The sequence below is a fragment of the Kryptolebias marmoratus genome, linkage group LG13 (assembly GCF_001649575.2).
Source record: "Kryptolebias marmoratus isolate JLee-2015 linkage group LG13, ASM164957v2, whole genome shotgun sequence".
Lineage (NCBI taxonomy): Eukaryota > Metazoa > Chordata > Actinopteri > Cyprinodontiformes > Rivulidae > Kryptolebias > Kryptolebias marmoratus.
The window spans coordinates 14,864,362-14,876,364 of NC_051442.1; the positions used below are offsets into that span (position 1 = coordinate 14,864,362).

The 12,003-nt window shown below is 40.2% G+C and overlaps 2 protein-coding genes across 4 annotated transcripts; one reads left to right on the forward strand and one right to left on the reverse strand.

Moving 5' to 3' along the window:
• Positions 1 to 404: 404 nt before the first annotated feature.
• On the reverse strand, positions 405 to 6,063 carry LOC108245225 (mannose-P-dolichol utilization defect 1 protein-like). Of its 2 annotated transcripts, XM_025009536.2 has the most exons (8): positions 5,404 to 6,063; positions 5,231 to 5,296; positions 3,796 to 3,928; positions 3,503 to 3,588; positions 3,285 to 3,400; positions 3,071 to 3,181; positions 2,862 to 2,996; positions 405 to 2,469 (listed from the first exon to the last, which is right to left on the reverse strand). In XM_025009536.2, the coding sequence occupies exons 1-7, from the start codon at positions 5,495 to 5,497 to the stop codon at positions 2,874 to 2,876; spliced, it is 729 nt and encodes a 242-aa protein (XP_024865304.1). In that variant the 5' UTR covers positions 5,498 to 6,063; the 3' UTR covers positions 405 to 2,469; positions 2,862 to 2,873. The 2 variants fall into 2 exon arrangements, with proteins under 2 accessions (XP_024865304.1, XP_017287436.1); XM_017431947.3 differs by having other exon boundaries at positions 405 to 2,996; positions 5,404 to 6,062.
• A 970-nt stretch (positions 6,064 to 7,033) lies between these two features.
• Positions 7,034 to 10,522, forward strand: LOC108245220 (transmembrane 4 L6 family member 4-like). 2 transcript variants are annotated; one of them, XM_017431939.3, is made up of 5 exons: positions 7,034 to 7,295; positions 7,653 to 7,718; positions 9,604 to 9,740; positions 9,825 to 10,011; positions 10,098 to 10,522. In XM_017431939.3, exons 1-5 carry the CDS (start codon positions 7,119 to 7,121, stop codon positions 10,104 to 10,106), a joined length of 576 nt encoding a protein of 191 aa, XP_017287428.1. In that variant the 5' UTR covers positions 7,034 to 7,118; the 3' UTR covers positions 10,107 to 10,522. The 2 variants fall into 2 exon arrangements, with proteins under 2 accessions (XP_017287428.1, XP_017287427.1); XM_017431938.3 differs by having other exon boundaries at positions 9,825 to 10,522.
• The last annotated feature ends 1,481 nt before the right edge of the window (positions 10,523 to 12,003 follow it).

Sequence of the window (12,003 nt, forward strand, 5' to 3'; positions counted from 1 at the left end):
TTTTATTACTTTGATCTCATTTCTGCTGCAGGGATCTTAAACTGCACAATAAAAAAACGTACTGTGAAGCACACTTGCAGTAATAAATGTTTTACTGTTCGGTGTTTATTCCGTGCTGCTGGAGTGCGAGGTTCGTAACACTTCTCCCACGTTCACTTTCCCTGACTCAGAGCCACGCTGGTTTATCTCAGCAATTCAAGAATGAAGAACATTTCTACTCCCTAAGAGAGATCTTGGTTCTCGATTTTTTTCTTGTCTAAATCAGAACACTTAGGTTCCTTCGTTCCTCAAGGAGTAACGTGTTTTTAAAGATCTTGGACGTGTGTGAAACCTGCGCTGCAGCTACGCGGGTTCTCCTGATGAAGTTTAGCTGATGAAGGTGGAAGTTTTGATCCTCTTAAAGAGGAGCAGAGGTTGCTTTTTTTTTTTTAAGAAGAAGCAAGCCTTGCCGCTTCAATGTAACAACACTCCTTTGTACTGTGAAGGTTGTCAGTGGCTCCTCGTGGCGTTTTAGTTTTAGTCAATTAAACCAGCTGCTGTAGGCGCTCTGCTGTGTATTTTACACGCTGGTCGATCACTTACGAGCCTGTTAAAGTCTGTGTTTGTAGTAACTGATGACCAGAAAGCAGAAAGGATCTCATTCAAACAAAAACTAAAACCAAAAAAAAAAAAAAAAGAGAAAGCCAAACTGAGTGCCATTAAAAGTTACACCTGCTTGTTACTAAAATAGTGCTGTCCGGCAGCTTATCCGTGTCAGAATGTTAACGCCATGTTTTTAAAGGGGACATATTATGAACAAAGGTCGTTTTCTCTTTATAAGAGCATTTATATGGATATGGTATTATGGTGATGTAAAAGAATATCTCCTCCGGTGATCTGTTCAAGGTTTGCAGGAGATCGGGGTGTTGGACTCAGCTCAGGGTACAGTTAATCACCCACCCTAATTTTATCTCCAAACTCTAATGTTCCCACTCAAAGGGGACAGCGATGAGGCGAGACGGTGGAAGGAAGTAGTTAATGAACCTTTACCTTCCAGCTGTTGTAGTTTTTTGACCAAAGCTTTTCAGATGTTTCAATCAGATCTCAGGAAATTGTGCCAAGTCCTTCATAAAAAGGGCATAATATGTCTCCTTTAATTGATTTCTATTTTCCTATTTGAGAGAAAACCTGTTCAGAAACTAAAAGAACAGATAGTAAAGCTGATTATTTTTGGAATATTCTAACATTTTAGGGTCATTTAGAGATAATAATGTCTTCTTTATAAAAATAGGATTATTTTAAAGATTTGCAGATGTGTAAAAAAAACAAAAAAAAACATCTGACGGGTTTAAAAGCAGCATTAATGAATGTTACACAAACGTTTCATGAATATGTGAATACCTAAAATGGCTTTTTATTATTTTTGTGTGGTGGACAACAATAGCAAATAAAATAATTTTTTATTGACTAAAAATGTGTGTATTTTCTTGTTAGCTCTCAGAACTAACTTAATTTTTTTTATCTTTATCAAACTCACCCTCCATAAAGTTAGTTAAGGGTTTTGTTTTTACAGCTGATCAGTGGATAATTTTACTAAAGATGGCGTGGTGGTTTTATATATTTTGGTTGGTCTTTACTAATGCTTAAGTAGGCTACAGTTCCCAAACTGAACTTTTGGCATCTGGACTTTTTTTTACCATGAGGACAAAATTAGCTGTACAACACTGACCTATGGTGAAACTGATGACTGTGATAATCAGTGATGAGCAATAACAATAAAAAAAAAGTTTCTTAGTCATCTGAGTGAAAGTGGTTTATGACTCAATGGAAAGTGAAACAGGATAAATATCCTCTGGGAACATTTTACTAACATTTCACTATCATCTCAGCATGTAAACAGTAAATCTGATAAGACTTGATTCCATCATTTGCAGGATTTTTTTCCAATCAGTCAGAGGGAACTAATCTGAAAACAACCTGATGTGATTAAATCTTGTGCCTGTTGTCCTGCGGCGCTCCAGTCATAAAACCTAATGTAGGGTTATGATTTGTTAAGACAAATGCAGTTAGTTTCTCCAACTGTTCATCTATTAACAATAAAGACAGACGCAAGTCAAGGTGACTTGATGTCTGATCACCAAAGCAAAAGAGAGCACCCAGGAAATAGTCAGAGCCACGCATACACTGAATTGTTCGGGCTCGCTGATTGTCGGTGCTGACAGACTCCAGGACGTTCCTGATGTTTGGGGAAGCTTTTGAGGGCAGACGAATGAGACGTTTATGTCCTCAAACAAGAGAAGGTGTCTTCCACAGAGCTGGGCCCCTTTTCCCCAGCCGAAGCTCAGTTTGAAGAGGTGTTTTTAGTCCCGGTTACAGTAGCTGCTCTGTGCTCTCAGGCTTTCAGACCCTTGAGCCTCCTCGCCCGACTCCAGGAGGAAAGCAGGTGGAGCTGGAAGGCAGCGGATGTTTCCTGATGTCGGTGAGGTTGAGCTGAGGTACAGAGGTAAAACAGGGAAGCTGTGTGTCCGCGGAGACATTTCTGAAAATGTTTGTGGGCTCCGACTTAAATCAACCTTAAATCCTGAACCCTTACACACAGAAATGGGCAAAAACAACAATAAAAGAATCTGAATTCACCAAAGTGTTGACTCTTCAGTTGCCTCATGATTTTTTTTGTAATTCTTATTTTAATCACTAGAGGGCGACAGAGGACAAGTAAATACTAGAACTGCAGCAAACTTATTACAAAATAAGATAGGAGAAACAACTCACATGACCCTTTAAAAAGGTAAAACTGAGCAGCATTTAAACACAACAGTGCAGAAAGATGAGGTGAATATTTTCTGTGTGTAACAAGCCCACTCGTGGCGGACAAAGCTCACTGTTCTCCGCCGTTAATCTGTCTTCTTCGCAGCCGTTGCAGAGCTACAGGTGTAGCTGAAGACCTGAGACAGCAGGACAAAGCTGAGACACGAGGACAGCACGTGGGACAGACTAGCGAGAGATCCACCGCTCTCCTGCAAGAAACAAGTTTCACACAGGTCAGCAAAACCAACTGCGATGGGAAATGTGAAAGCTTCGGCCTGCAGACCTGTAGACAAACAACAGCAATGCTCAGGGAGCCCATCCACGTCAGGAACAAGGACAGGGTGGACAGCTGACCCGTGTGTCCATTGTGGTAGTTTGTTACAGCTTGCGCAACCTGGAAACAACAAAAAAACCCAAAAAGTTCACTGATGGGTCACCCTGATTATGAAACAGCCCAGAAACACATACACGTATACAGGCAGATAATAAATTTCCACCTTGCTAGCAATTAAAGCTGCACCACTGGAGGCCATCATCAGTGAGACAACGGCTCCAGACGCATATAAACCTAGCAGGAGCATCACATTGCTGAAACCAAGGAGGAGCAGCAGCCCTGAGAAAACAACAACAACAACAAAAAGGCCCTCACAACAAGTAGATTATATAAAATGTGCACTTTCCACGAATTGCTTAGGAGGGTGCATTAGCTGCTGACCTTTGAAGGTCTCGCCACGATGATGCAGAATGAGGAAGATGATGGTTGCCGTCTGGGCCAATATGAAGAGCCTCTCAGCCCAGGAACTATGGAGAGGTTCAAGCACAAATACAGACTGACAGATGAAAAACAGAGAACTGCTTTCTGCGGCTGTTTGGACGTTAATGGAACCAGAGTCTTTGAACTCAGAATCCATAAAATACACATACAGGACGGCTGACGGAACAGCCGCCACCCGCTCATCAAAGAGCCATGCGTCTTATCTTCTTGTTTATTCTCAGGTCATTACTTACAAAAATGGGAAGCTGTTGGCGACGGCGTAGACGACAGGACATGAGAGAGCATAAAGCTGCAGCAGGACGGAGGTCAGACTCAGCCCCTCTGAACTTCCTCTCCACAGGATCCTCAGCAGCTGAGGCAGCTGGGCTGCAAGGAGACAAACCTGTCAGAAGGGATGGAGGGGGGGCTCTTCTGTGACACACAAGAACCACTTCATCATCTTCATCACGTCTGGATGCGACTGGCTGATTAGTTATTTTAATCTACCATTTATATGGATACACCATAATAAAATGGGAATGGTTGTGATATTAACTTCCTGTTTGTGGCACATTAGTATATGGGGGGGGGGGGACTTTTCAAGATGGGTGGTGACCATGACGGCCTTTTTGAAGTCGGCCATTTTGGATCCAATTTTTGTTTTTTCAATGGGAAGACGGTCATGTGACACATCAAACTCATTGAGAATTTCATAATAAAAACAATGGTGTGTTTCTCACCACTTATAAATCGGTGATAGCAACACCACAGGAGAAATGCTAGCAGGGGCTTCAAGTATCCGTATTTTCAGGTGCTGCACATCTCGTAGCTTCACAGCATAGACAATTGCCTTCAGATGAGCCCAAAGATAAAAGTCTAAGGGGGTCAGATCGGTGGTCATTCAACTGGCCCATGATGACCAATCCACTTTCCAGGAAGTGGAAGTGGGAGAAGAGGGTTGCATTGACAATCCAACACAATGGGCAGCACTTTGAATACATTTTATAAGTGGTGAGAAACTTGTAAATAACTCATAAAAAGAATAGAGTTACGTTAAAACCAAGCACACCGTTGTTTTTCTTGTGAAATTCCCTCTCCCATATACTAATGTGCCACAAACAGGAAGTTAATTTCACCAACCATTCCCATTTTATTAAGGTGTATCCATATAAATGGCCCACCCTGTACACTCACTGGGCACTTCATTCGGTCTACCTGTTGAGTTGCTTGTTAACACAAACAACATCCAGTTAGTTGGTATTGAAGTAACACTGCATGGACAGCTTTTAGCTTCTTTAAAATTCAGTTTCCTCACGAAACATGACTTTGCACTGAAACATGACAGTGTCCCCTAAACTTCTGCATACAGAGGACGTGATAAGGCTGTGGTTTCAGCCCCACTGATGAAGTCTTTTTCTTATCAGCACTGAGTGAATCTTTGTCGTTTTCTCTCAGTCACAAAGTTAAAATACTTAACCAAGCGAGTAAGTTAATGCTCTGATCTCTTCATAGATTCAACACACACACAGATACACACACAAAAAAGTGTGTGAATGTGTGTATGAATGGGCGAATGACTGATTGTAGTGTGTAGCGCTTTGGGGTCATTGGACTAGATAAAGCGCTACAAAAGTGCAAACCATTTACCATTAAAAGACACTGATGTGTTGTTTATGGCTGAAGTCTTACCCAGAAATGTGTCCAGTAGGATCCAAAACCCGGCAACTTTGTTGAGTACAAACCTCAGACACGGCACTGTGGAATACGGAAATAAAATGTCAGCATTAAAATAAAACAACCCAGCCACAGCAGACAATAATACTGGATAACTGAAGAGGTTTTTCCACCACTGAGAGCCTCACCGTGGAAGTGAAAGTGGACAAAAATCTCCTCGTAGCATTTTTCTGGCATTAAATAGCCAACAAGGAGGTCTTTAAATAAGAGAAAGGAGGCCATAGTGGGTCTGCAGCCTGGAATGATCCGTAGTAAGAGGCGGGGAATGGTCCAAAGGTTCCCAAATATTTACATGGGGTGCAAAGGATGGGGGTTTTACTCGCCTCTTTACCTTTTGTTTGGAGGAAGGGCGTTGGTTCTCTGATGACAGTCCTCCAATGGCCTTTTATGGAGCATTTTGGTGCTTGTATTGAAGAAAACAAAAATCAGACTGCTTTTAAATTATTAATTTATAACAAACATTTTTCTAAATCGTTTTCTGAGTTAGACAGCTGGAGCTGAAACTCTGCCACCAGAGGCGGACTTAGTTATTTTGTGGCCCAAGCGAAGCATAGACACAGGGGCCCTTTGCTTCACTAACATATTATTATTTTGCAGGTCTGAATTACCTGAACTCTACAGAGGCTGCCAGGGGTCAGGTCAAAATAGAAAAATACATTTTAAGATCTGGTGTCCTCAGTTTAACAACAGCAACAAAAAACAAAAGAGTTTTGGATTTACTAACAGACATCATTCTGCTTGAGGTCAAGCATCAGATCATTGTTTGGGTTCAGGAACAATGAAAAGTTTAACGAACTCTTATTTCCACTCGTCTCACTTCAAGCAAAACTAAACCCACAGCTCTGATTAGCTGTTAGCTCTTCAGTCCGGTCAGAAATAAACTCTGTTTCTCCAAACTGAGGTCCAAATAAAAATGGTTTGTACTTTTTCGTAGAACCCAGTTTCAAAATGGTTGAATTATTTGTTTTCAGAAACAACACCCAACGACAAATATGGACTTCCTATCTTTCAGTGACCATCAACCAATTTACAAACCATCTGTTTCATTTAGAGATCAAGAGAAAGTCAATCCTGCACAATTATTATAATTTTATAGCTGATAAAGATGCTTTTGACGATTGTCAGTCTAGTTTTAAAGCACTTCCTTGTACAACTAGAAGCACTCGAAAAGCGCAAACCTCCAACAAGGCCTTAGAGTCACCAAAGCTGAATCGCTTGCTTTTTAGGGACTACCCCAACATTTCCTAAAAATTTCAGAAAGTTAGATAGATGGGTGGACAAATGAACCAACCAACACTAATGAAAACATAACCTCCTTGGTGGAGGTATATAAAAAAAGCACTTGTTAAGGGAAGTAATGAACTCCTGATGATTGTGGATAAAGACAATTTTCTAATTTGAACTCTTTGAGATTGAATTGTTGACTTTGTGGTGTTGGTCCTCCTGTGTTGTTTGGTGTCCTGGGTCAGAACTAAGGACTCAGCTGCTAATTTATTTCACTCATACCTCCCCAACAGAACCATTTCTGTCACTCTGAATAACTTTTCCTTCTCAGATTATTTGAGGTGTTCCACACGGGTCAATCCTCGGACCCAAATGCTGACATACAAAATTGCAACACTGTATAAAAACACTCCAGTAAATACAATCCCAGAAAGATGTTACTTAAGTAAGTACGTGTAATCATTCGGTACATAACAATCTTTGCCCCTCCTCCAGATCTTTATCACTAAGCAAGTAGTTTGGGCATTTTCGGTAGTGTTCTGAAAACAGGAACTTTCAAAGCTAAACTTTACAGAACACAAAAGTTTTACCTCAGTTGGCGACTCTTCACTCTGACGAGATGTGCACTGGAAAATGCTCCCGCTTCATCGCCTTCACTCTGTACCCGCTGGTGCTTCTGTCCATCATCTGCAACATTCTGCTGTTCTTCCCTGACTGGAAGACCAAGTATGTCAAAGAGGGACACATTACTGATGAGGTGAAGTACATGGGGGGATTCATCGGAGGGGGGGTTTTGGTGAGTTCTCTTTTCTTAATTTTTATGAAAAATGAACATTTGTGAAATATTTTTCATGCTCTCTGGATAAATTGGAACAGAGTTTTTGCTTGTTTGACAGTTTTGCAGACCTTTACTGTGTAATGTTCTTAGTCCTTGCATCATTTTTCACTAAATAAATACTATACTTTTGAGATGTTTAATTAATTAATCAAACTTTTATCCTGTCTGAAGTAAAGTTCACATCTTAAGTTTAGAAAAACTTCAATGAAAACTGCAGAAAAGTTTCTGAAATGCTGATTTTTACCAAATTTATGAACCTTTTTTGACCACGAGTCACACTAATGCTGCATCTGATTCTCTGTGACTTGAACACAGGCTCTGTTACCGGCACTTTACATCCATCTGACCGGAGAACAGGGCTGCTGCGCAAATCGCTTTGGGGTGAGTCAGACGGATGTCATTTCAGCTGCTGCGGCCAAAAAAATTAAACGCTAACCCAACTTGTTTACGGGTTCAGGGAGATCTGCAACAGGAAATAAACTAAACCCAGTTATTTACAGCAGGCAGTTTAATTTAGCACCCCCATCTTGCTGTGTTGTGCTGCATCATCGTTGTGAAACATGCGAGCGCTTTTTGATACAGATAACACAAAACCGCAGTTCATCACATTTCATAACATTTCTCACTTTTTTCCCCCATGTTCATTACTTCTGCATAAAGCTCACTGAAAAAGGTGTAATTTGGATAATTATCATGTAGCTCAAAAAGTAAAAAAAATTGTGTTTGGCATAGTTGTAACAATGCTTCTTGGCAATGAATCTTATATCATTAGAAAGCCTGTTTATTTCTCCTTTAATGGTGCCACATTTTTGTTAGGATTTGTGGGTTGTGCCCATGAAGAACTTGCCAAATGTTCTCTGCCAAACAGCTTATTCTGCTGTTGACTCTTGTTTTAAGTTTCTTATATCCCTCCTGTGTGCATGGACCCTGCTGTAGTTGGTTTCTGCTCCAAGAAAGACAACTTTGACTGATCCAGTTAAGGCTTGTGTTATAGACCAACTTTAAGTTGGCGTTCCGCAAAACCAAGTTGCAGCATTATTTAGAGTAAGCCCTAGCACCATCTCTTAATTGAAAGCCAAGTTCCATATAATGCGAGATGTCATAGACAGGCTGTGAAGTGGGCATCCCAGGAGATGAGATTCTGCAACCAGCAGCGATCCCGTATTTTTACAGTCCGGGACCAGACTCTTCCTTCCAAGATGACAACGCTCTCCCCCACAGAGCGGGGTTCATCAGTAAATGGCCTGCTTGCACCACTGCACACCTGTAGGCTCATCTTTGATGTGATGTTTATTCCAGAGTGACCAACACAACCATGTTGACTGACTTGGGACAAATGCTGGTTGAAGAATGAGATGCTGTTGAACACAGGGTGTGGCGAAGCTAGTGAGCAGCATGAGGAGGCCCAAGGCTTTTGTGGCAGAGTATGGTTCTTCCACATGCTACCAAGGCCCCTTTTTGTTAAACAAATAAATTGTTAAATTGCCAATAATTCTTTTTTCGTAACCCTCCCATGGCCTTGAACACAAATTTTCTTACTTTTTTCATTTATTTCCATCAACATCTTCTTTTTCAGGATGTTGTTTATAATGCTTTTACTTGCTGAATATTTTCCTTTTTACATTTAGATGTAAATGAGACATTTCAATCTTAAAATATTGTTCAGATTGTTTTATTGGTCGCTGCCAAAAAGATTAAGGTGGATGGCATTGTTGCCTTTGACCGTGTGTGTGTGTGTGTGTGTGTGTACACACGTTATCATTGAATGCACAATCTACAACTGGTCAATGTTTGGAATCAATCCAATTCAACATGGCTGCAAACTCACCTTAGAAAACTCAAAAATGGCTGACTCAAAAAAATTAGCAGCTAATATTTGACGTGATAGTGGCTGAGGTTCATTCACAAAAAATACTGTGAGCGTATTTTGAAGGCGTGACCAAAATGTCCGTGACTTCGTATCAACATCAGATGGCCTCAGTCTAAAACTCTGCCATGAAAGACGGCGGGCGATATGCATTCCTTCAAGGAATGCTAGGCCTTTAACTGCGGCAGCATTTACTGTGCTTCAGTCTAATTAAATGAAACAATGACCCAGATTTTTTAACATTCAATAAACGTTTGATAAACGCACATTTAGCTTGTATTGTTGATTGAAGAAGATTCAACAAAAGAGAAGGATGTTCAGGCGATTGGAGATTTTTAGTCATTAAACTTGTTGGTTTAAAAATGTTTCTGACCTTTTGTTCTCATGTATCTTTGGCAGATGTTCTTTTCCATCATATTTGCAGCTGTAGGTGTTGCCGGCGCTGTGTACAGCTTCATTGTGGCGCTGCTCGGCCTTTCCAGCGGGCCTATGTGTCAAATTGATGATGGGACCTGGGGCATGCCTTTTCAAAACAGGTGATGAGTTAAAGTCACTCTGTGATGTCTCTGTTTGATGTTAATAAGGTCTTGTTGTATCTATGTGTTTTTTTTTTTACACAGCAACTTAGAATACGTGAAAAACCACGTCATGTGGAATCAGTGCAAAGAGCCAAAGGACGTGGTCAAGTTCAACATCGCCCTGTTTATCACTCTGATGGTGGCCAGCGTCCTGCAGGCGCTGCTCTGCGCCAGCCAGATCATCAACGGCTTCTTCGGATGCCTGTGTGGGACCTGCAACGACACGGAGGTAAAGACGGTCGTCTAACATCCAAAATACGCTGGACTTCTTTTCCCCGTCCTCTTCACCTCACTGTCGTTTGTTTACATGTGCAGAAAGCGTGAGTGTGTGAGGAGGAGGCGTTTTGTAACATCTGAAGGGAGGGGCTATACCTGCTGAAAAATGACGATTCTGAATTCTTTTTTTTTTGTAATTTTTTTTATTTTCACATTTATTTCCAAAGGCTATTACGCTTCATGAAGAGTTCAGTATTGCATCTTATTCATCTAAATAAAATTGCTTCAAAAAAACTGGTTTAAAATGTGGCTAGCATTTGTTCTGAGTGGCTGAATTGTATTTTTCTTCTAAAGTGTTTTGTTTTAATGCTGTAGGGAATTAATGGAGGGCACTTATTATAGTTCCTAGTGTTTGATTTTGAAGTGTAACACCTTGCAACAAAGAAATGTGTTTTAATCTCTGCCACCTTTGTAACTTTGCTTCTGCATACTTTAAATAAAGATAATATTTTGGTTAGGTCAAATTCATTTATGTTTATTTTGCCAACATAAGTTTTGAGTCAATTTATTTGTATTTAAAAAAAATTTTTTTGGTCACATTTTTGTAAATAAAGCATCTGGAGAGCATCTGTTTGCTGCCCTTCTTCAGCCACTTTGGCCAGGCCATCTCACAAACCCATTATAATTAGTTTGTTTCTTTATTTTGCTTTCCCCCCCAAGATCTTCAATAAGTTCTTTCTTTTTATTCTGGTCTCTGTTTGCATTTTAAATCATCTATTTATCCCCATCTGGGGACGGTTATTACAAGTTAATTATAGTCGTAAATTGTGAAACTAAAATGGTGTTTGTTCATATTCCTCAAAAACAAATAAAACATTATTTTTTTGTGTTTGGTTTCTGCATAGTTAGTTTAAAATACAGGTGAACAATTGTACAGGATTTAATCCACTTATCTGTTGTATTTTTGTCCACCTCAAGTTAAATTGAAATAGTTTTAGATCACTTTTTATTCTGTTCTTATAGGTAAAACCCAAGGATTCTCCTGCACTGTCTGTTTTCTGGTGTCAAACCCAGCAAGTTAGTCATAAAAATAAACAAATGTAATCTTTCATTTGTTCTGTAACTATCCAATAAGACCTGTAGATGTTGTTCCCCTGAGTAACTGTGACTCACATCCATAAAGCCCTGAGAAGTGTGAATAGTTAAACGCTGACAGGACCTTCTCTGGTGAGAAATCGATCGCAGCAGATAACGCACCGTTTCAGTCCTGGAGTCTGAATGCAAATGGAAGCCCTGCTTTTTCCAAACACACCTGGTCTCTTAGAAACATGTGGGTGAGGCAGCATTACGCACTGAAATAACTCTCGCAGCCGTTAAACCCGGTCTGAAGTTCGACTTCTCTCTGATGTTTTGCAATGTAAACATCACCAGAATATGGGGTTCCATTAGTGCCAAAATATGTTTATGTGTCTATGTAAGGCGTGTATGTAGCATGTTAAGTGATATGTAAGGTGATATGAAAGGTGATATGTAAGGTGATATGTATAGTGATATGTAAAGTGATATGTTAGGTGATATGTTAAGTGTATATGTATTGTAACATGCCTATATACTGCGTTGTGTCTATGTTCCGCACATATCATTATGTCACTTAACATATACACTTAACATATCACCTTACATATCACCTTACATACACATAGCATGCTACATACACGCCTTACATAGACACATAAACATATTTTTGGCACTAATGGAACCCCATACAAGAACACTGCAAGCTGGAGGAGAAGTGCATACACGTGCACGTTTAATAATAATGTGTCCGAAAACAGAACGTCCGACTCTCTGACCGCAGTCACATCCTCTATGGGGCGCCGTTTGTAAACGAGCTTGTGCTCAAAATTCATGCCTAAATTTTGTCACATTTAGCTTCAAACACTGTTTAAAAATGTAGTGTGGATTTTCTGATGTCACTTTTTACAACATTTAGCTAGTTAAATGT

What these genes read in the sequence shown, in the direction of transcription:
- LOC108245225 (XM_025009536.2), bottom strand. Translation starts at nt 5,497, where the DNA reads ATGGCCTCCTTTCTCTTATTTAAAGACCTCCTTGTTGGCTATTTAATG. An exon ending in TCGTGGCGAGACCTTCAAAG is followed by an intron (nt 3,401 to 3,502) that starts GTCAGCAGCTAA and finishes TTGTTTTCTCAG; the next exon opens with GGCTGCTGCTCCTCCTTGGT. An exon ending in TTGCTGTTGTTTGTCTACAG is followed by an intron (nt 2,997 to 3,070) that starts GTCTGCAGGCCG and finishes TGTTTCTTGCAG; the next exon opens with GAGAGCGGTGGATCTCTCGC.
- LOC108245220 (XM_017431938.3), top strand. Translation starts at nt 7,119, where the DNA reads ATGTGCACTGGAAAATGCTCCCGCTTCATCGCCTTCACTCTGTACCCG. An exon ending in GCTGCGCAAATCGCTTTGGG is followed by an intron (nt 7,719 to 9,603) that starts GTGAGTCAGACG and finishes TATCTTTGGCAG; the next exon opens with ATGTTCTTTTCCATCATATT. An exon ending in GGCATGCCTTTTCAAAACAG is followed by an intron (nt 9,741 to 9,824) that starts GTGATGAGTTAA and finishes TTTTTTACACAG; the next exon opens with CAACTTAGAATACGTGAAAA.